General features: G+C 47.4%; 2 protein-coding genes across 8 annotated transcripts in view; both read right to left on the bottom strand.

The window, feature by feature from the left end:
* The window catches only part of LOC127590768 (potassium/sodium hyperpolarization-activated cyclic nucleotide-gated channel 1), a 49,803-nt gene extending 46,114 nt beyond the window's left edge, over positions 1-3,689 (bottom strand). Inside the window, exon 1 of the mRNA XM_052050196.1 lies at positions 3,049-3,689. Coding sequence (XP_051906156.1) covers positions 3,049-3,407 — 359 coding nt within the window. The 5' untranslated portion in view covers positions 3,408-3,689. The remainder of the gene's footprint in view (positions 1-3,048) is intronic.
* A 12,754-nt stretch (positions 3,690-16,443) lies between these two features.
* LOC127591348 (probable E3 ubiquitin-protein ligase HERC1) overlaps positions 16,444-22,433 on the bottom strand; it is a 29,943-nt gene continuing 23,953 nt past the window's right edge. For all 7 annotated transcript variants that reach the window (XM_052051386.1, XM_052051389.1, XM_052051390.1 and 4 more), the window contains exons 63-79: positions 22,325-22,390; positions 21,941-22,066; positions 21,727-21,865; positions 21,228-21,409; positions 20,998-21,153; positions 20,805-20,927; positions 20,540-20,642; positions 20,216-20,385; positions 19,881-20,019; positions 19,644-19,813; positions 18,823-18,992; positions 18,548-18,713; positions 18,337-18,413; positions 17,999-18,251; positions 17,607-17,759; positions 17,220-17,525; positions 16,444-16,868 (exon numbers count right to left, since the gene is read on the bottom strand). In XM_052051386.1, the coding sequence (XP_051907346.1) occupies positions 16,683-16,868; positions 17,220-17,525; positions 17,607-17,759; positions 17,999-18,251; positions 18,337-18,413; positions 18,548-18,713; positions 18,823-18,992; positions 19,644-19,813; positions 19,881-20,019; positions 20,216-20,385; positions 20,540-20,642; positions 20,805-20,927; positions 20,998-21,153; positions 21,228-21,409; positions 21,727-21,865; positions 21,941-22,066; positions 22,325-22,390 (2,685 nt within the window). In that variant the 3' untranslated portion in view covers positions 16,444-16,682. The remainder of the gene's footprint in view (positions 16,869-17,219; positions 17,526-17,606; positions 17,760-17,998; positions 18,252-18,336; positions 18,414-18,547; positions 18,714-18,822; positions 18,993-19,643; positions 19,814-19,880; positions 20,020-20,215; positions 20,386-20,539; positions 20,643-20,804; positions 20,928-20,997; positions 21,154-21,227; positions 21,410-21,726; positions 21,866-21,940; positions 22,067-22,324; positions 22,391-22,433) is intronic.

Genomic DNA, 22,433 nt, shown 5'->3' with positions numbered 1-22,433 from the left:
ATGAAACCGCCGTGTAAAGCTCCTTTTACAATGGCCGTAAGAAGCTGGCATTTTTCTACCTTTTTCATTTGATCTGGCACTTATCTGCTTTTCGAGGCAGTATCACAGCTTTAGGAGTCCTCAGACTCACCACGCGAATTACGCCTTCGCTATTCGTTTACCGTACTACTACTACAGGTCAGAGTCCCAAAAATGTCCAAAAGGCTCTTCCAAGTCTCATAGTCACTTTTCTGAAAACATACAGTGTGCACCGACGAGCTAACACAGTAGCATCAGGCTACGGGAAGTTTTTTTTAAACTTTTTACTTTAAAATGACTTACTTTGATACTTGACACTGACTTCTCCTGTCTTATCCGTCTCACGTGATGATGACATCATCTACACGTGATTGCGGGGTCGCGTGCGGCCGAGTGTGGCCTTTGCCGGGTTCTGTATCGAAGGCGGGTTTATTGATTATTTTATTTGTATTCAGAATTATTATTTTTTTTCCATCGGGTCTCTGTGCGAAAGAGCCTTTAATTGGGCCAGAATGTTAGCACGAGAGTACCAAAGCAAGAAATTCAGAACCACTCGCTTTCGACGTCGGCATCGATCTCGGCTGATTATAAACGCCGATGCATCATTGTAGCCCTTTTATTGACACGGTGATCCATACCGTGCTATTTATAGAACCACGAGCAGGAAGCCTGAGCCGGAGGAACAAATGCAGATGTTTGATAATGCCGAGTCGAGTTAGCTTAGCCGCGTACACTAATATCGTCCTGTACGTTTAAGGAGCCGCGCCATACTGAACCAGACACACGAGTATGAAAACACTGCGATGCACTGAGAAGGCTTTTAAGGAAGGACAAAGGCCTCTCTTGAGTATGAGCAAAAGGTAGACCGGGCCCGGTAGCCCTGCATGCGGGACCTCTCCAAAAACGTCTGAATAATGTATACTACTAACTTGCCATTAATCTTTAAGCAGCCACGCTGCACAAAGAATATGCCGGGTGTTACGTTTCAAGTGAAGGGATATATTGTAAGTTTTTATGGATGTTGAAAAGCTTTTTTTGGGGGGGGGGGGCGGGTTTCCAGAGGACACTGAATGTGAAATGAGACCAACAGCAGCGGCAGAGGAAGGCAATTTCCCAAGCGACTTCGTTCTCAGAAAGTGCCCTTTAGAAAATGTCAGGGCAACGGTACGGAAGTTGGGGGACTTTTTGAGGGGGGGGGGCAAGATTTACGACTTGCTTCCTGGATTTGGAGACACCCGTTTTATGATTTCCCAGCTTTTAGAAAAACACACCGCTTACAATGATGGATGAAGGATTTAGATTTTTTTTTTTTGCTTTTAAACAGTTATTTGAGAATTATAGTCGCTAATAAAAACTAAAAGAAACGAACTGAATGTATAAAGCACAACACGAAATAGAAAATAACTATCATCCCAAATCCCGTGGTCTCATAACCCTGCTGTGCCATGACACGGTGGCTTAGGTTACACAACAAGTAAATTTCCGCTATGCTTCCAAAAAAATAAAAAAAAGGAAAATAAAAACAACCAAAGAAAATTGCCCAAGGTGCACCCTTTGCCCATCTTCTAGCCGCATGGGTCAATCTCCTTACATAATGGTTTGTAGAGACCACTAAGCTCAGTGACTGCTAATCCTTGCCCACTACCATTGCTGCGCATCTCGTCGGAGATCTCTCATAAACCTGCTCATGTCGTCATCGCGGTCAACTCCAAACACCAATTACAGCCAGAAAAAAAAAAAAACAACAACAATGGAAGAATGGCAAACGTCCACCCCCAAACAACGCAATTCATACGATATGCACGTCTTAGGAAAGGATCGAACCCGGAATCTGAAAGCTGCGAGGCGGATGACTGAACCGGTGCCCACCTGCGTAAAAGTACATTGAGTTGAAAAATAAATACATTAGCAGACATCCGGACCCCCCCTCCCCCCCCCACCCACCTCTCACGCAATTAAGAAAAGCACGTTGCTTGCGGTGATGTCATCTTGATTTGTTTTGACATTGGACATAAATGTGAAATGTGCACTAACAACACCCACGGGAAGGCACAACAACCCGAATATACACCGGGAGCGCTTCGGTCTTTAGATTTTACCACTTTGCTAGAAAACAAGTCCGAGTTCGGTCCAGTTCAGCTTGAAGCACTTCTGCAGGCCGCCTCGCTCTGACTTCAGGACCAAGGCCAGTTCTCTGAGACGGGAGCAGGCTCCAGAGTGGAGCGGAACTCAGGAGGGACGTGGGGGTGGGGTGGGGGGGCATGACGGATCCACCGTATTTTTACGCATGTGAGTTGATGGGATGGGCCTGCGGGTCACCCCCCACCCCCCCAATCTTTGATTGCGCAACCGTGATCACCAGCGAGCCTGAAGCTAAGAGAGAGAGTCCGGCTGCACCGTGGACTTGTGGCCACTCGACTGCTTGCGTGCCCCAATTTAGAATATTTGATGAACCTCAACACATGTTGGTGAATAATGAGAAAAAAGGCCGGAGGGAAAAAACATGCTAACTCGGAGATTCTCAACCTGGCGCAAGTTCCAACCAATAATCGATTGTGGTCAAAATGTATATATAATAATGTATATATCCCATTCCAGCCCTCGCCCCACTGCTTGCCCACCATCAACATGACATCACACGGGAATGCTCAAACTAAAGGAGGACCCCCCCTCCCCTCCCCGGCAACCCCCACCCCAATCTCCTTGGTCCGCCCCCCCCCCCCCCCTTCCTTGCAGCAGAGTAATGTTTACAAGAGCCACTATGCTGGGTGATGCTGCATTGGCAGGTAGAGGGTGCCTGCACGAGCTGCAATTTGTAAAGGGGGGGGGGGGGGGCGGTACTCAGCGCGCAGCCAGCGCCAGAGCTCGAGCGTGTTCGCCTTGCGTCCAAGGACGTTCGTGCGATGCAGCAAAATGCCGCAATGAGACGCGCGCTTGGGTGCAAGGTGTGCGCGAAAGCTCTCAGACCTACGGGTGACCGGAGCCGGGAGGAGGGGAGGAAGGGAGAGGGGGTGCGTTCAGGTGTTTTACCTAAAATCGCTATACGGGTGAATGATCCAGTAGCCGGCCGTCTGCACCCGCTCCTGCTCCTTCTCCACCGCTTTCTGGCTGCCGAACATCCGCAGGGAGAACTTATTGACTCCGGGCTGCATCATGGCCCCGAATTGCCTCTGCATGAACCCGTGTTGCCTGGACGCCGCCTCCAGGTCGTCGAAGCCCACCATGGCCTCGTCGCGCTCCCCCTTGAAGCCCACCGAGTTGCCGTGCTCCTTGGTGTTCTGGCCGACCGCGCTGTTGTTCTTCTGGATGGAGTCCTGCCGCTGGAAGGCGTTATTCCCGTCCGCTTTCTCCTCCTTGGCGCCGGAGAACGAGTTGGCTTTGTCCTCCATGGCTGCGCGCGTTTAGAGGCGGGGAAGGGAAGGGGGGGAGGGGGGCCCGGGGAGGTGGAAGGGGGGCTCGAGCCGGAGAGGTGCCGCTCTCTCCCGGTGTCCTTCACAGTGCGTCGGCGCTGCCGCTGCCGCTGCTGCTCCTGCTCCTGCTGCTGCTGCTGCTGCTCCTCCTGCCGCAAACACCGGAGCCCGAGTGGCCGAGAGCCCTCCCCTGCTCGCTGGCTCAGCTTGCTTGGGTTACCGCCATCTACCGACGGGCCGAACTGTCCGCGCGTGCGACACACACACGCACACACACACGCACACACACACACATGCGCGGCTCGTCTCACTGCGGTTTCAACTTGCACAAGCTCCAGTACCTTATTTGCATAATCATGATGGACAAGAGCCCCACTCCCCCCCCCCCCCACTACCCAATTAACACATGACTGTTAAATGAAGTTCAGCAATCTCGTTAGCCTACACGAGAAAAAAAATATTTACATTAATTTTTTTTTTTAAAGGTATGGACATTATTTGCACGCATTAAAGACATTTCATTGACATGAATATTGCACAAAATAAAATCGTATGCGTGCAGGCAACAACCCATGTCGATATTTTGATGCCTTTTTTTCAGTGTCAGAGATATTTGAATTTGCACGGGTGTACAACGGCACTGCAACATTTTGACAAGATTTCACTCAAACAGTCCAAAGTAAACGCTGAAAGATTCTTTTGTGTTACTGTATTCTGAAAATGTGTTCTAGAACGTCACAATACAGGAAATTTGTCAAAAATGGCATTTCAAAATTATGAAATAGTTTTTTTAAATTATCAAAATATGTGAATCGCAAAATATTGTGTTCAGGTTATCGTACACGTATAAATTCATTTTGCAAAAACAGCCACAACAGAATATCAAACGTACAAAGGCTCTGATCAAAACTAATCCCTAAACCTTAAAAAATATGACCTGTTGGAACCAATTCAGGTCATTTTTTTTTAAACTAATAAACCAAGATTGAAATATTTTCCTCCAAAACGGCAAAAAAATAAAATAAAAATAAGGTCAAGTGTGTTCACCTCCATGAACGACGTCGAGTCGCAGCAGCCGAGGCCGCCTGGCCCCACAATGTAAAATCTATTAGTGGAAAACACGCTAATGTTTCATGCTAACCGATAGGGTTGCGACGTTCAATCACACCGTATTGGTGAGATACATCGGTTCTACGATGCGGGGCTGTGTTGCGATTTGGTGGTAATTGCATGCAGTGGTAATAAATCAGTCGAATAAATTGCACTGATGCTTCTTACCCCCCCCCCCCCCCCCCCCCCGTATTTAAGCCTTAGAGGCTCTCGCGACAGCCATGGAAGCACCTGCATTGCCTGCGTAGCTCAGTGAAATGGCCGATAAGTCCGTCTTGATTCAACGCGTGTAAGTAGTCCATCGGTCCTTCATGACCAGCATCAAGTTTTTGGGATAGCTCAGCCGTATTTTTGTTTATTATTATTTTTTTTGTGTGGAGGTTGACAAGCAGTTTCCTGTTTTTTTTTGTTGACTTGAAATACTCGGCGAAGCTAGCTATCGGAATATTCGCCACGATGTCATGCGTCGGTAGATTTGATTTCTAAAATATATCATAAAAAATGTTTTAAAAAAACAACAATAATAAAAATAATAATGATAATATTCTAATTGAATTAATAATTTAATATTATAATTATATATATATAATTATATAATATATATAATAATAATAGTAATAATAATATATTATATAATTATAATATATATTATTATAATATATAATTTAATGATAATAAGCAACATCTCATTCAATGCAGCTGGCTGTCGAGATGACCGGACAGGATATTAGCTTGGGTGTTTCGCATACTTGCTGTTGGGTTATTATGTAATGATCCAAATGTTGCCCTAATTGAAACAGACATCCCTTCATTTATTTCCTCCTGTTTTTTTTCTCTCCCCCCCCCTCCCACCCTGTTTGCGTTGGGTTAGATTAGTTGGCATGCCAACTGTTCAACCCCCCACCCCCCTTATTGTGTAACTTGACTTCCACAGTTCACGGTGCCAGGGAAGGGGAAGACAGTGGGAGGGGGGGGGTTACGAAAAGAGAAAGATTGCATAAGATTTATAGCTTAAAGTAATACAGATGCCGAACAAATGCAAATCCTTGACGTACGACGCGTCAGGACAACAAAAATAGACTTTCACGGTCAAACAATCATATTCATTCACGGAAGGAAAGCCCGCATTTGAATCCGGGCAATCGATGGCGATTTTCGCAGGCGTTGATGGTTGATTCATGATATCGTGAAGCACTCTTAAATTAATTGCGGCGAAACGATGTCGACGACAAACACTATTTTGTGCCCGTTGAATCTAGGTTGGGCTCATCCTTTTGCTTTCATTCAAAATAACCAGCAAAATATGAACCGGTCGCCATCAATTTTCTCCACCGGGAACTCAGTCAAACTGACACTATTTCTCCTCCTGCAAATACTTGACGGTTAAAACTCGAGGAAAACACACCATGATGCTCTCCCGGCAGGATCACGATGTTCCGTAAGCAGCCGTCCGATGGGCCAGTCTGAAATTGCATTGCGTCTCCTAAGATTGCATCCCAGTCATCTCTGCTTACGGTCAATAGCTCATCTTGACACGAACCATTTCATAGGCCTGCACCGCCAGCTATTACTTATGCCGCAAATAGCATCAGCCGCCACCAGAATGGCAGCATTGTGTTACAGATCCTCGGCCCCTCCCCCTTCTGATTATGATTACGGATTTGTTTTGGGGTTGTTGTTTTTTTTGCAAGTCGTTGGATGTAAAAACTCGGTTTACAGAGTGAGATATTCATTCATCCTTTTTCATTCATTCATCTTCCGAGCCGCTTGATCCTCACTAGAGTCGCGGGGGGTGCTGGAGCCTATCCCAGCTGTCTTCGGGCAGTAGGCGGGGGACACCCTGAATCGGTTGCCAGCCAATCGCAGGGCACACAGAAACGAACAACCATTCGCACTCACACTCACACCTAGGGACAATTTAGAGTGTTCAATCAGCCTGCCACGCATGTTTTTGGAATGTGGGAGGAAACCGGAGCACCCGGAGAAAACCCACGCAGGCCCGGGGAGAACATGCAAACTCCACACAGGGAAGGCCGGAGCTGGAATCGAACCCGGTACCTCTGCACTGTGAAGCCGACGTGCTAACCACTGGACTACCGGGCCGCCACGAGTGAGATATTATTGAAACGATTTTAAGTGGCCTAACGTCGATACCAAAAAATCCCCCCCCCCTCCCCCCCAAGACATCTAACTCGCCCGTCGTCGTTGGACTCCCGCCCGCGCTGGACTGACTGATTTTAATTAAAGCCTGATCGGAGTTGCGTTTTAATAGGATTGCGGGTTTGGTCCGTCTCCAGGTCGAGGCTATCGCGCAGCGCAGGGGAGGAGGTTGGACGGCAACCAGCCCGGACAAAAAGGTTAGCTTCATCAAGAAGGGGAAATTTAAAAAAAAAATTAAAAACGGCCCGGGTTGGGGTCAACAAACCAGAGCATTGAAAATGTCTCATCTCATCTTCCGTACCGCTTAATCCTCACCAGGGTCGCGGGGGTGCTGGAGCCTATCCCAGCCATCTTTGGGCACTAGACGGGGGACACCCTGAATCAGTTGCCAGCCAATCGCAGGGCACACAGAGACGAACAACCATCCACGCTCACACTCACACCTAGGGACAATTTAGAGTGTTCAATCAGCCTGCCACGCATGTTTTTGGAATGTGGGAGGAAACCGGAGCACCCGGAGAAAACCCACGCAGGCCCGGGGAGAACATGCAAACTCCACACAGGGAGGCCGGAGCTGGAATCGAACCCGGTACCTCTGCACTGTGAAGCCGACGTGTTAACCACTGGATTACCGGGCCGCCCGCATTGAAGGTCATAAATATCAACCAACAGTCAATGGCAAACTCGATCTGAAAAACTGTCCTTCTAAAGCGGTTGCGTTTCCATGATCAATCTATTAAGTGATTGCGTTTGAATTTTTACAAGCGCTAGGAAGGTCCCCTCCCCCCCCCCCCCCGACTCAGTGTTGGCAACTCGTGTTTCAAGTCTCGTGTTACGCCGGAGGATAGGTTGTCACGACGTGACTGGAGATTTTCTTTAAGCGGGGTACGCCTCACAATTTATAACCCGTCCCCACCCGTCTTTAAAAAGTCAATTGAACGTAGTCATCCGAATGCGCCTTTGCTCAAGGGAACACCAATAACCGGACCGGGTGGATCAGGTGTTGGTGCGGCGCAGTTGACGGCCTTTCGCTGCCTAATTCCAGATTTGTGGCATACGCAGTGTCCACTTGCTAAGCGTAGTAATCCCAAAGGATTGGCAAGTATTTTTAGTAATGGATTTACTGACTGTCCGTTGATCCCGTGATGGGTAGTAGAGTCGCCCGAGTCTCCTCGGCAACTCCGCCACCTTGTAAAATATAGCGCGGGAGGGGGAGGGGGGACTCGCGGCCATAGCAAAACCACAACAGATCGAACTTGAAGGTCATCCGAAAGCCACTCTAATCACCTCGTAGCTTTCGTAAAGATCCTTCGGCCTGGCTTAATCCCAGGCGACCCCCCCACACCCACCCCCGACTCCCAAACAAGCTTAGCTGGGTCCAGTGTTTGTGGTTTTGCTTATAACGAGTCAACATTTGTACGCAGGACACATGTTGCTGAAGGAATGAAAGATGTGACAGGAATTCTGCTGCCGAATGTTTGGAAATGAGGCCTACGGATTTCGTCCGGGAAATCTGCTTCTCCATCGTCCTATGTTTGACCATCGGGAGTGGCCGGTTTGGGCTTATTGTCCATTCGTCTTAGATATAATTTGTCCTCATTAGCGTCTGGCTTTACGAGATCACATTTGACTTTATGCTCTTTTTTTTGGTCATTCATAAAAAGGACATCCCTTGATTCTGTTTTATGGTCGCATAGCCATCCATCCATTTTCTGCACTCCTTATCGGATCATGTTCGAGCCGGGACCTTTCCAGTCGGACTTTTGGGGGAGAGGCCGGCAACACCCAAATTAATACCGTGCTCAAGTATGGCAATTTTGGACAATCGGCTCTTTCGCAGACGTGTCAAAAATCTCAGAACGTGGCTTTTATGAAAGCTATTGCTAACACGCGGAAGTCTCGAGTGACCTTCCGGGATAAGCGAGTAGCTAATCATTGTTACGCAAAAGTGGCGTGATCGGTTGAGTTCCGTCATTGCTTTTCCGATAGCGCGGAGTCCGCCGGAATCGGCAACTCGCGTCAGAAAAACGGCCTACGAGTGCTCGCCGCTAATTAACTATTCTCCCTTAAAATGATGTGACAGCGGTCTGACAGGAAGATATTGATCCAACGGTCTCCGTCGATTGTCTTCGGCTTGGAACACTTTATTGTGAGAGGCCTTAGGGCGAGTCTTTATCAACGTTTTACACCGTTTCTGTTTCTTCGTCCGCCGAATGCAATTCGGAAAGTGCGATTATCTGTAATGTCATCAAGTCACGTCGGAGCGTTTTATGGAGCACGCAACTTCAACATTGTGACAGGACCTGCAAAAATGATCACGCTATTTTTATGTAAACACAAAGGGCAATTGGACACTACTCCAATGACAACATTAAACATACATTTCGATATATACATTATACTTCCCATCAAATGTTGCGGTGTGTCTTTAATGTTAGCGGTCAAGCACAATCATTACATATAGGGGCAAAGGAGTCAGGGGACAACGCTTTGAATCCGCGCCCAAGTCCTTTGCGCTCATCCGTATGAATAATACAGAAGCTGACAGCGGCAAGGTTCCCCGATTCAGATACTGCGCTAATGAATCGAGCACTAATGATTCACTTGGCTCTCGGGTTAAAACAAAGCGGCAACACTTTGACGTGACAGTTTGCTCCGAACGGCAGCCGAGGCGGGCTAGCACGTCGAGCGGCTAATCGATTGAGGTGCATTTTGACCCTTGTGGGTTCATTCACGTGGTGTGTTCCAAATTATTTGGACAAATACCGTCACAAAATAATGTAGAAATGGCACCGATCCACGGTGTTTATGTAAACGAATCCTGTTTTCACCCTAAATTGACAAACTTAATTTATCTCACAATATCCGTCAATAATCATGCCCAAAGACCTACTTTATAAGCTGAAACCTACAGCAGTCGCTTTTTGTAGGCGCAAAAAGCAGGATTGAAGAGGAGTGACACCGAAATCCTGCGCTTCTCATTTTCCATCTTAAATCAAATTGAATGCGGGCAAACTGGGGCGGCCCGGTAGTGGTTAGCACGTCGGCTTCACAGTGCAGAGGTACCGGGTTCGATTCCAGCTCCGGCCTCCCTGTGTGGAGTTTGCATGTTCTCGGCTTGCGTGGGTTTTCTCCGGGTGCTCCGGTTTCCTCCCACATTCCAAAAACATGCGTGGCAGGCTGATTGAACACTCTAAAATTGTCCCTAGGTGTGAGTGTGAGTGTGAGTGCGAATGGTTGTTCGTTTCTGTGTGCCCTGCGATTGGCTGGCAACCGATTCAGGGTGTCCCCCGCCTACTGCCCGAAGACGGCTGGGATAGGCTCCAGCACCCCCCGCGACCCTCGTGAGGATCAAGCGGCTCGGAAGATGAATCAATGAATGAATGTGGGCAAACTAAACACTAGTGGCCGATACTGGAATTGCAGAAAAAAATAAGTGGGTTGGAGGAACAACTTGCCTTCTGAGGCGATTTTGAAATTTGTTTGGTGAAAGAAACAGTCGACAGTCAAGTAGATTGGCAGCACAAATGGGTTGAAATGTGATTGGACAAAAACAAACAAACAAACAAAAACAACCACATATAGTATTTTGTATTTTTAGTATTCTTTCAAGCAGGGCGGCGTACCGAAAAGAAGAGCAAAGGACAAGCTGGTGCATTAAATGCTCACGGTTCGCGTTTCAGACGGGTTAGCGACGTTTCTCTCTAATTGTTTTGGCGCTGTGGCGCAATTGCCATTTTGATAATTAATCCGTCTGGCTCGAGCAGGCGAGCGCGGGCCCTAAGCTCACTGATTATAACCATGTTGTGTCGGAGAGCCACTTCTATATATCCATAGCGGCGTGCTGCAAATACGCCGGGTGGGGAAGAATCATTCCCGACGCTGACGTCAGGCCGTCACGTGCGCCACACGTGAACGCGCCGGCCGGCCGGACCTTGTGTCATTGATGCAAATCCATCAATGAATCCAGAGAATTGCCTGACGGGATGCCGTCGGTGACTGATGTTCTGTCCGCGGGGAGGCTTTCAAGAAAATGAGCTCCTGGCGATGAGAGCAGACAGTCGCTTGATGAACGACTTCAACTTTTCACCTTTAAGGAGATCAAGCGGTTCAAGAATGATGCACGAATGTTTCACCGGCACTTCTTTGTCTTGTAGGGCTGCCGGATGCCGGCAGCGAGTCGTTCCAAAAAGCCAAAGTAACGTTCCGCAGAGCACAACAAGCAGCGGCTGGATGGGACACGTGACCGTGTTCCCGTCGCGCTTGAAATGAGCTCCATCGTGATTGATAAGCCCAGACGACGTTGGAATGAAGGACAACGGGCACTACCGAGCTTGGCTCAGACCTGCTTTGATTTACCGGAGGTCCATTTACAGAGTGGGGGGGGGGGGGCTTTCTCATTCTGGTCTTGAAATTGGTAGCGTTTCAGGCTTTTTCTCCCGTGGCCTGCGAATAACTCTGAAGGCCTCATTTCTTGACACCTTCTGTTGTTTTGACACCTTACTGGAGGACTTTGGGCCCCCCCCCCACCCTTACACAACAGGTCAAACAACACATCCTGTGATAGATTATCTAACAGCATCCTCCTCCCTCATAATCATAAAGTAGCCAAAGTAACACGCGGTGAACAGCTGGCCGAGCAACCGCTTTAAATATAGCTACTTCCACCCCCCCCCCCCGCCCTTTTTTTTGCCCATGTTCTGTTCCCCGTTTTAATCTTATTATGCAATTTTTGTTTGGGCAAATGTTTTCCCTGAAATCGCACTTTCAGGACAGCTGAGCTCTCACAAAGTCGACACGAAAATTAGGAGGAGATACGCCGTTCTTCTGAAATGTGAAGGTTTCGTGCCGGGATGAAAAGTAGTTCTGAAAATGACGCACGTGTCCACACCTGACATCGCGCCGGTTTAGGTGAATGCAACGAGCGAGGATGCGTCACTTGCCATTCTGATCATGACAGGGGGGGGAAGCACTCGAGTTTCCTGCTGCCACTCGCCCCCCCCCCTCCCCCAATCCGCAGCCGGGATGCGTTTACAAGGCGTGCCCGGCACACCTGACACTTTACATGTCATCCTAGATGCCTCGTGCCGCGACACGAGGCGCCGCGGGTAAAGATTTGACCACAGACACGGCAGGAAAGACTTGTTCAGAGCAACTCAATGTCATTAAAGTCAACTTTTGTCGAGAGTATTTCACATCCACAAGAGTGGCGGGAGGGGCGAATCTGGGGGGGGGGGGGGGTCATTTTCAGAAGGATGCGATGCAGAGAGGGAAATATAACATGACACACTAGTGGCAGGTAGAAGATGGCACATCCCATCTGATCCTGCTGGCAATCTAAAAAAAAAAAACGTCCAAATGAAGCAAAAATCCTACTAAATCGAATCCTACTCGTATCGAACGGGATTTGCTTGACTTGGCGCTACTGCGGACTTCCGTATCGTCCCCCCCTTCCTCCCTATGTTCTGCAACTTCAAGTCAATGCGCCACCTGGCGGTGAAAGGCCTGTCATTGCAAGTCCAAATGAAATGAATGCAGTCATTGACATTGAACCTTAATGGTGTACCAACCAACCTTCGGTGGGCCGAATTAAAAAGACCAAGGGGCCGGACTTGGCCCGCGGGCCGTAGTTTGCCCACCCTAGTTCCAAACCCTCTCTCACCTGCATGCAATCTTTTAAAAAAAGGAAAAAAAAGTTGCAAGAAAAGGCACACGCCCCACAACATCCTGACACATTAGGCTCCGCCTCTTCCTCTCAAAGCAAAGCCTATTTACAGTCAAAGGCAAACTCCCTTGAGCATCCTTGCCTCGATGGCGCACCCCATCTTCACCGTACACAACCTCATCAAAAAAAAACTCAGCCCGTGTAAAACCGCAACCACTTCAACACGGGTGCATGGGCGTGGAGAGTTGTTTGTCGATAATACGGGAGGGAGGCACGGCTCGTGGCGTGATTAATGCCGCCGTTAACCATGTAGCGGTAGATAAATCACGGGGCCCCCTGCTTAAAATATAATCTTGGCGGCTTTGTCGTCAGCACGCAGCTGCATACAAGGACTTTTTATGTAGGTCAGGTTAACAAATTACGCTTCCGTGACGTACTTCAGAAGACCACGCGAGGACAAATGTCAAGTTTTTTTTTTTGTTGTCATTCTGAACTTTTCCACTGTTCGTTAATATGACAAAACCTGTCCCCATCCCCACCCCCCAGGGTTAGATAGTGGTTGTGGCTTCGGTTCAAGTCGTTCGAGTACACTTAGCAAGAGGATAAAGTGAGGTTGGAGTCGAGTTAAGGATCCGAGAAGGCGTCGACGGACGTATTTGCATGCACGGATGCGGTCGGCGGTTTTTGCATTAGCAGTGCCCACTTGAATGAATTTGCAGCGCACGTGGAGCCCACTTGACCGCCACACCCTTGAGGCTAATGCGACGTTACCGTAGCCGCTTTTTGGAATGACTCACCAAGGAACTTTTTCCCATGCCGAGTCAGTGATTTTAGTACCCACTTTAACTGCTTGGATCGGATTGAAACAGCGACACACTTAGGCCAACATTTGTACTACTGTTTGTAAGTTTGTTTTTGTTTTTTTAAATCGTATGACTTATTTCATCAGAAATTTTTCTCTTTATCCTTTCTACATACATTCTTGCTGCTGGAGGCTGTAAATTTCCCCATTGTGGGACGAATAAAGGATATCTTATCTTATCTTATCTTAATTCAAGTAAGCGGATTGAATAATGGATGGATGTTTCGCCCTCAGCAGAATAAGATAAGTCATTCATAAAACGGCTCACTTTGACAGCGGGTCAAAGATGTTGCAAATCATTCAGCTTAACGCATGCGGCATTATGCATTGATAGGACTCTTCTGCCCCCCCCCCCCCCCCCACATAATAACAGTGAAGCCCATTAAACAACAACATCGGCAGATGGTGCGCACCAGATGTTTATGATTACCGGGAATGCAAAAATGTCAATTTCACCATCATTAGCAAATAGAAAGCGTCATGGGAGGGGGAAGAAATTCCTGTTCTTGGCTCGCAGTCAAAGTACACAGGAATGCCCTTCATGTTTTGATCCCATGGAGGGGTGGGTGGGATTGCTGTTGATGTAATCACTGCTGCGTTATTTAAAAAAAAAAAAAACGGGGGGGGGGGGGGGGCTGGTCGTCTGAGGTCCCTTGTCCAGATGTTGTTGCATAAGAGCTCAATGCAAGCGAAAGCTGTGTTGTTTAATATTGGCTTCCAGGCTCGGCGGATGTCCACTGCCAGCCGAGGAAGGTAAATCCTCGGCCACCGCTGCCAATGCGCCGTCCGTCTGGAAGCCAGATGACGGATCCCAACAGAGCTCACATAATCTGCCGTTTTATAAGTACTGTATTTCCAGTCACCGCCAAAACTGTCCTTCAAACTCCGGAGGCAAGAACGCGACTCGAGCCCCTCAAACAATGAGATCCCACAAAATTGGCGCATCTCAGTCCGAACGGTACACCAGGCATTTATCCACCTTTGCCATTCGTAGAAAATGTCATGGCGCGGGATATTGCCACACTTTGCACTCTTCCGGCATCAGTTAAATAGATGACGTTCGATGTCACCAGTTATTATTCAACGCGAACAAAGCACCCTTACATGAGACTCAATAACAGTAGCTAGCATCAACAATAGCTAGCTGTTATCGGCTGATGACTAGTCCAGGGTGTAACCTGCCTATCACTGTTCTGCGACCCTTCTAAAAAGAAGCGCAATAGAAAATTGATGAGGGGCTCATTTGAATCACACACTCCTTTGGGAAGGTTTGGATGTATTTGACCAAACCCATCTATCAGAATCCTAATGGCGTTCGTGTCCTCCGTTAGCGCTTGTATGTCAAGATAACGTTAATACATTGAAGTTAATTCCAAAACAATCCACTTCATGACGCCAAAATGATGGCAGGAACATAATTCTTCTCCAGTGATTATTTTGTCTGAGGGCACTCATGGGAAATTAGCCTGTGGTAGCAATAATGCATGGCATCTTATGAAAGACGGAGAGAGAGAGAGAATTCCCCGCTCAATAATCGCCATCATGGCCCAAGTTTAGTCTTAAAATGACTTGGCAGCTGTCATTTGAGATGGATGGATGGAAAGGTCAAGAAAACAATGGCAAGCCGTCAATAGCGTTTTGCTGCTGGTGGGATGATTTATTATTCTTTTTTTGCATGATCTAAAACCAATATAGTTTTGTTGCGCCAAACTCTGCAGACATGACCAATGGAGAAAAACTTAATCCAGCTGTTTGTTACCCTTGTACAGTCAAGGGAAGTGGGAAATTTTGTGGGATAGTTGCATGAAAGCGACTTGAAAAGATTCTCAAAATCAGTCACTTCTAGTTACTTTGATGATCATTAACCTGAACATTAGAACGTGAAGATATTTAAATTTGGGTCCAAATATGTCATGTTGTCCTCATGTTTAACCGCTAAGAAACAGCTAATGAGGGGAAAAAAAGTAAATCAATAATTCATTGTTAATTTCCTTAATTGTTGATTAAGCAAATGAATTATGAATTATTGACGTCTATGAAAGCCTGCTGGTGTTCTCGACATGGTAATAAAAAACGAAGGGGCTTCATACTTAACAAGTTAAACAGGTGAACATGATCTTAGTGCTCTAATGAATGCTTCCAGAGATGTTCGACAGTCGCGAGAGAACTTTTCCCCCCTTCAAACGCTGCTGAATTATTTAACTAAGCAGTCTCCATTCCCCCCCCCCCCCGAGCCAAAGTGCAGAAGTGTCATCATGTAATTATATTTTCAAATACACACAGAAAAGAGGCAACATTCAACGACACAAAATAACCACATACCGTGATTTGCCTACCCCACCACACAGCAAAAGGCAAAGTTCAGTCATTTTCTGCATGGTTTCACAAAAATGAACCACGTCAAATTGTAATATTGTGCTACCATTAGCTTTTCTTTCATTTCATTCAAAAATCCCGAAAAATTAACAGGTCGCCAGACTCACCTGTGCTGTGGAAGCATCCTATCGCAGTCGGCGCTTGTCCAATTAAGCCTCCATACGCGTTTCAAACACAATTATGCGTTGAATAAATGCATGTTTTTGGAGAACAGAAGTCTATCAGATGCTCATTCACTTTGAAAGAACTTGACGTGGGGGGGGGGGGGGGGGGTCGTACTTTGGGATCGTTGTTGTGCCAGCCATGACAAACGATTATTGACGATGACAGACTGTGGGTTGGAGGCGCTGTGAGGATTGCCTGCCATCATGTGGTCATCACTGGTATTACACCCTTCAGAGGCTCTACACAACATATACCAGTACAGTATAGTATAGGAAACATATATAGGATCGGGTAGGAATTTATACACACACACACACATTCTAGACATAGCAATGCAATTAGGCCATGTTGACATTTCCCCAGCACTGCCCTTTCCCTGTGATTCGTGAATCCTTGTTAAGATGATGTATGGACGTTATTATCAATCTCTTACCTCGCACTCTTTCTCTCTCAGCTGCGAGACTGCTGACTGCAGGTTTATTTCTACGCTGCCTGTGTCAAATCAGGTGGTCCAATGATATTAATAGCGTCCTCTAAGCAGCACAGACTAATCATGGCAGCCTAGACACAAAAGCAAAAGCCTTACAGGTGATGCATATTTAAAGGTACTGTATTTGCTTTTCTTACAAATTTTGAACAAATTTAAAGTGTCAGTTAAAAAAAGAAAAATAATAGGCTACAAGTAAGCACTCTTTATTTTAGAGTCACACTGCCTACATTGGACAGAACCTTCAATTACATCTTCAAACAGGCACATTGATTCAGTGGCTTATATGATAAGAAATAGTAGTCTATATTATCCCAGTGGCTTCTCGGCTCAAGCACTGCAATAAATACACGATATCTCACACAAATGCAAAACAACACTCATCCAAGGGGGGAAATAAATTAAAAGTCAGTGCATATAATGACGGCATCACTCCTCTGTGTCGGAGGTCTCTAGGGGCTCCGTGTTGTGCGTCAGCATGTAGTTGTCCATGTCGATGGAGGGGCAGTTGTGTATGGAGTAGCGCAGACGCTCGGCCAGCACCGCCTGGCTCGTGTACGGCGGAAGACGCAGCAGGAAGAAGCACGTCTGGGCCGTCGGCAGGCCATTAACGGGCTGGGGGAAGAGAAGATCATCCTTGGTTGACTCACAGAGAGGAAATTCAGGAGAATATTTAGAAAGTAATCATAAAAGCAAATTGATAAAAATCAATTGATTAACAAGAGTTATATAAAAAAACAATACAATAAAATATATAATAGACTTTACACCAATCTGATCGAGTGGCTTGAAATTGGTTGATAATTTGCATTTTATGCATAATACGAAGTTCTGCCTCTGTGCCCTCAACCATCCAATCACAAAGTTTGGGGGGCGGGGGGGTTTGACTGGTCAAAAGTCTGAAAAGTACAAAGTATTTTTTTATCCGTTTTTGGGGGAATCAGGCCTCGTTCAGCCCTGACTCACCCGGTCCACCTTGATGATCTGGAACTTCTGCGTCATGTCGGCCGGGTTGGACGGCAGCCGGGACCTGCCGGAGACGAAGCGCAGGAAGAGCACGCGCTCCTCGTTGGTAAACTCCTCCAAGCTCTGCCAGAACCAGGCCACTAGCTGGTGGCTCTCCGCGATGTCACGATAGCGCACCAGCTTCTTCAGTGTCTCCACCGACACCTCGGGCAAGCCACACACAAGCTGCTCCAGCTGCTGGGCGGTCAGCAGCGAGAGGAGCGGAACGGGGATGATGGCCGACATGCCCTCTCTGACCGATGCCACCTGCACAAATGATGTCCGCCGGTGAACGCCGATTGGGGAAGTCACCAAAGCCGCATCGCTACTACCGTCTTTGTTTCAAACCTGAGAGTCCATTTCATGAAGTCTGTACTGCAGCGCTCTCTCCACATACTCCGTGCGGTTGGAAAAGTTAAGGGAAATGTTTTGGCCTCCGGGAACCACCGGCACCAGCCTTCCGTCTGCACTGTGGGCCACGAACGAATCCAGTGGAATCATCTTCACAAAGATACACCGTAACATTCATTAAACCAAGTGAGAAAGTTATTTCAAGTTGAGATGAGAACTTTGATTTTTTTTTGTTCCTTCTGCTCAGCATTTCGTTTATTTTTAGTCCAAGACTAAAACAGGTGTTTTTGTCTGTGTGTGCGCGCGCGTTAGATAAGTCACACTTTTCTTTTTCGGATTGGCAGTTGAAAACGGAAGGAACAGCTGATTAACAGATCGAGACATCTCACCACATGGAAATTCTCCTCTGTGATGCCGCTGTTTTCCAAGTGCAGAATGCCTTGTAAGGTGCGGAAGGTGAGGAGGTCCACCTCCTCTAGGTCGGGCTCTCCCAGTGGCATGGAGCAGAGCTGCTTCCACACCCACGGCGCAAGATGCAGGTCCAGAGGTTTCTTTGTGCGGATGGCCACCGCCATCAGGATGCCCAAGAAGCGAAACTGGACCATGTGATCTTTGGAGAGAGCAGCCGGGTTCAGCAGGAACCTGTCCGGACACAAGACCAAAACTTCAGGCCGGACGTCAAGGGATTAAGGACGCCGGGATTCCGTTTGGAGGAAAGTGCACCTACCTGTCAGTGTGACTTCCCACATCTGCAAAGCTGTTGGGCGTACGGATTAGAAGGTCCACCACGGCGGACTGCAACTCCTATTTGAAAGGAAAACAAGTGTGACCGATTGAATATGTACAATGTGGTCTCATTTTCTGCAAATTAAATTTTTGGACCCGAGTGTCGTTTTCTGTGTGTGTGTGTGTGTGTGTTTTTCCCTTTCTGTCTTTACCTGGCACATCTCTGTAATGGTGTCGTCAAACACTCCGCCAGCGTCGTCCGCTCCCTCGCCGATGAGCTTGACCTTCCACGCCCGGGACGGTAGCCGCAGCTCCAGAGGGTTCAGGCTCACCACTTGCTTGGCAATTTGTACAAAGATGGGCTTGCTGGAACGCCCTCTGCAAGTTGGTTGGGAACCAACACACAAGCATTGTGAAATTCTCCTATACCAGCTGATGAACATAAAAGAGGAGTCTACAAACATTTTTAGTATTCCCCTGACAATACCTTGTGGAAATCCGTTTCACGGTGATCTGCGGCCCGTACGTTTTTCCCTGGGTCATTGTTCTGCCAATGGATCGCACCAGAGGCAGAGTGTTGACTTTCGGTGACAGAAGACCTCTGAGCTCACCACGGACAATCGCTGTCGTCCCCAAACTATACCTCGAAGTAGACACCTGAGTAGAGTCCAAGAAAACAGCAAAGAACTGGATACAGCAGCGCAAGGGTTGGGCCTAAATGTCAATCTTGTGATACGATCATATCGCGGCACATTATCATGTAGGAGACGGACACATACGGCAATGTTATTTTCCATATCTCACAGGAGCGGGACAAAATCTCAGTATCATGACATCCCGAATCGTTATTTCTCGTGAAAGAGTGTCATTTCAGGGAAGGACAAAAAAGCACATCGCTAAATTAATTAGGGCGTGAGGCAAAGTGCACTTTTACACAAATAATAGTTCTCCAAATATCTGTGTCTGTGCACTATACTGCATTGTATGGGCCGAGATCAGAATATTGGTTCAGTATCTAAGGGAGGAAAAAAATAAATAACAAGGAGGCAATTGCTCATACTCTACCTTGACAGTATCGTTTATTGCCCTCACCCCAAACAATCTATCATATCCTGCATAAGCATAAATGGTGTCAGGTGATATTATCATAGCGAAAAAGAATCTGCAATTTCCGCCCAGAGCGCACGATCAATTATAGATGCCGCCCCCAATTTAGCGATTTGATCCCGATGATCTGAATTGTTGGCAAACAAATCGCCAGAGTTTTTATTTCCTTCTTCATACGCATCTAATACCAAACGTGATTACCATATTCTTGGCATCCAAGTTCAGCAGCCGCCACGACTTGTACACAAGATCAGAGAAGTGGTGGAGCACTCGGAGGCGCATGCTGAGCAGATGAGGGCTGCAGCCTTTTAATGTGTTGTACTGGGGAGGGACACACTGCGGGAGACCTAGCTGGAACCTTCCAGAACCACCTACGGAAGATTTTTTAGGATCGTATCAAAGCTGAACTGTCAGCGAGCCGCGGGAGCGTGCGCGCACCTGAGGTTTTAATGGACGCAGAGGGCGTCGTCCAGGCCGAGCTGTGGCAGCGGCCCGCCGAGATCTGTCGGATGTTCTTCCCCTGCAGCGATGTCACCAGCGTGGGCTCCTTCACCAGGTTGGAATGTCCCAGACCAAGCTGGAAAACACATGAAAGAGGACACCAAACTTTATGTATTGAACATGGAATTTAGAAAATGCGTTTCACACTTTTGGATACGGTGGTTCCTACAGCGGACAGCCACTAATTTATTTATTTGAAAAATTAATTGAATATGACCCTCAGCGCACTTTCCAAAATGGGACTCCCCAACTTTCAATATATCGTAGCTTACCTGTCCGTCACTATTGCAGCCCCAGGCATAGACGTCTCCGGTAGAGGACAGGGCGAGGACATGCTCACAGCCCAGGGCCACGTCCTCTATGAAGTGTCCGTCGAGGGCCGGAACCACCTGAGGACATGACTTGTTCTTGAGCATGGAGTCCGGCAGGCCAATCAGACGCTCTGTTGGACATCGCAAATCAGAATCCTCTTTGTTGGCCAAGTATGTCAAACGAACACGCACATAAGGAATTTGTGTGCAGAAGTATGAATAAAACCACGACGTCTAACATTGTACGCATGTAATTGCATTCATTTCAAATGTCGATGGATGTACCTTGTCCAAATGTGTACACATGTCCATCGCAAGCCAAGGCAACAGAGAATTGAGTTCCACAGCTGACCTTCTTGACTCCTTTATTACACAGCTGCTCCACTTTCTGAACAGATGGACATCAAACACATGTAATCGTTGTCTATTTGATTTTCCTCAACTTTTGTATCAAACCCAAAATAGGGCAGAGGATGATTTTTAATCGAATCAGCTAGCCACGACGTGCTAAAATACGTTTGAGGAAGATTTGCTAACCTTGTCAACATACCTGAGGGTAATATTTTGCTGTTGAGGAACCGGTCCCCAATTTTCCGTAATCTCCATCTCCAAATGCCCACACAATCATTCCGTCCGCGGACAAGACCAGGGTGTGGTTGAGTCCACATGACACCTGAGAAAATATGACCATTCATGCCATTTCATTATTCTGCAATGTTCAGAGCCAAGCAAGTCTTTTTTACCTGTCCTACGTGGTAACCCTCCAGTGCAGCCACTCTCTCCGGCAGCATCTTGTTGGACGTTGACCGTTGACCCAGACGTCCGGATTCACCGCTTCCAAAGGTAAACAGTTTCCCGTCAGATGTCACCACAGCCGAATGCCGGAAACCGCACGCGAGCTGGAAGGAGGAAGCAAAGATGATTTAAGAAAGCGGTGACTTTAGATTAACTTTGGGAATGAAAAGCTTTTCACCTGAACGATGTCTTCCCCCTGCAATGCCTCAATTTGTTTGGGTCTCCTCTGCCTCTCGGTGTTGCCGTGTCCTAGTTTCCCGAAATCTCCATCCCCCCAACTGAACACCTCCCCCGTCTCGGTCAGCGCCATGGAGTGTCCGTCTGAGCCGCAGGATGTCACGAGCTGGGTCACCACATAACCTGCACACACACACACACACACTCAGATCCAGCACGGGACCAAACTTTTGGATCGAGGAGGAAACTAACTACTTTATTCCGCTGGTTAGTGAGACAACTGCATGTAAAAATGGTCAGTGAGTTCCTTCAAGAACCCAGGTAAAAACCAAACTCCTCCCCAACAAATAACATCTCAGTCCCGATGTATCACTTCAACATCGCTCTTTGACTTCAATTTACTTTCATTTTATTTTGAAATGAGGCTTGGTCGGCATGTTCGGATCCTGCTAACATTTTGAAATTCTGGATATTATTCAGAGTCAAAGTTTTTTGTTTACCTTGAAAAGCGCAGATAATAGTCGGGACGTATAGATCATCGGAATTTCCTTGTCCCAGCCTTCCGTACTGTCCTTCCCCAACAGCCAGCACAGTTCCATTGGACTGAACCAGGAAAGTACAATTCTGACCGCACACCACCTAAAAGGCAGCCAAAATATGAATATTAGAAACTGTAGTCATCAAAGGGCGTCTGTCTTGCAAATGGTACGCAACCTGTTGTGTCTGAAGCAGTGAGGGCGCTAATGTAGGCGTCATGGGGTTGGTCCCCATACCGGCCAACTGTCCATAGCGTCCGCTCCCCCACAGGTACACCTCACTCTTGCCCCCTCTTTGCCAGTCCTGTGAAAAGTGGCGCATGAGATTTCCAGCAAAGTTCAAAGTAGACTCATCACAGAAGCAGAGGAGCGGTACCCTCGGCTTGGATGTGAACTCGGCTCTATTGGCTTTAAAAACATGACAGCCTTGACAACTATCCATTCCACATCTGACACTATTCCCCATGGAGGGAGAGGAGTAGAAACATGAACCCAGATGAACCTGTACCTAAGATGAACCAATTCTATTCGACCGGTAAGAGGTAAGAAGTTATGCAATTACCTCTGGTAGGGTGGTTGCCCAGGACATCAGCTGTTCATCCATCCTGAAACTCCATTTACTGTTGTCCTATGAAACACAAGAATGACATCAACAGCAATTTGAAATGACC

Source organism: Hippocampus zosterae, chromosome 18 (genome assembly GCF_025434085.1).
Source record: "Hippocampus zosterae strain Florida chromosome 18, ASM2543408v3, whole genome shotgun sequence".
Classification (NCBI taxonomy): domain Eukaryota; kingdom Metazoa; phylum Chordata; class Actinopteri; order Syngnathiformes; family Syngnathidae; genus Hippocampus; species Hippocampus zosterae.
This window is presented reverse-complemented; position numbering and strand designations above follow the sequence as displayed.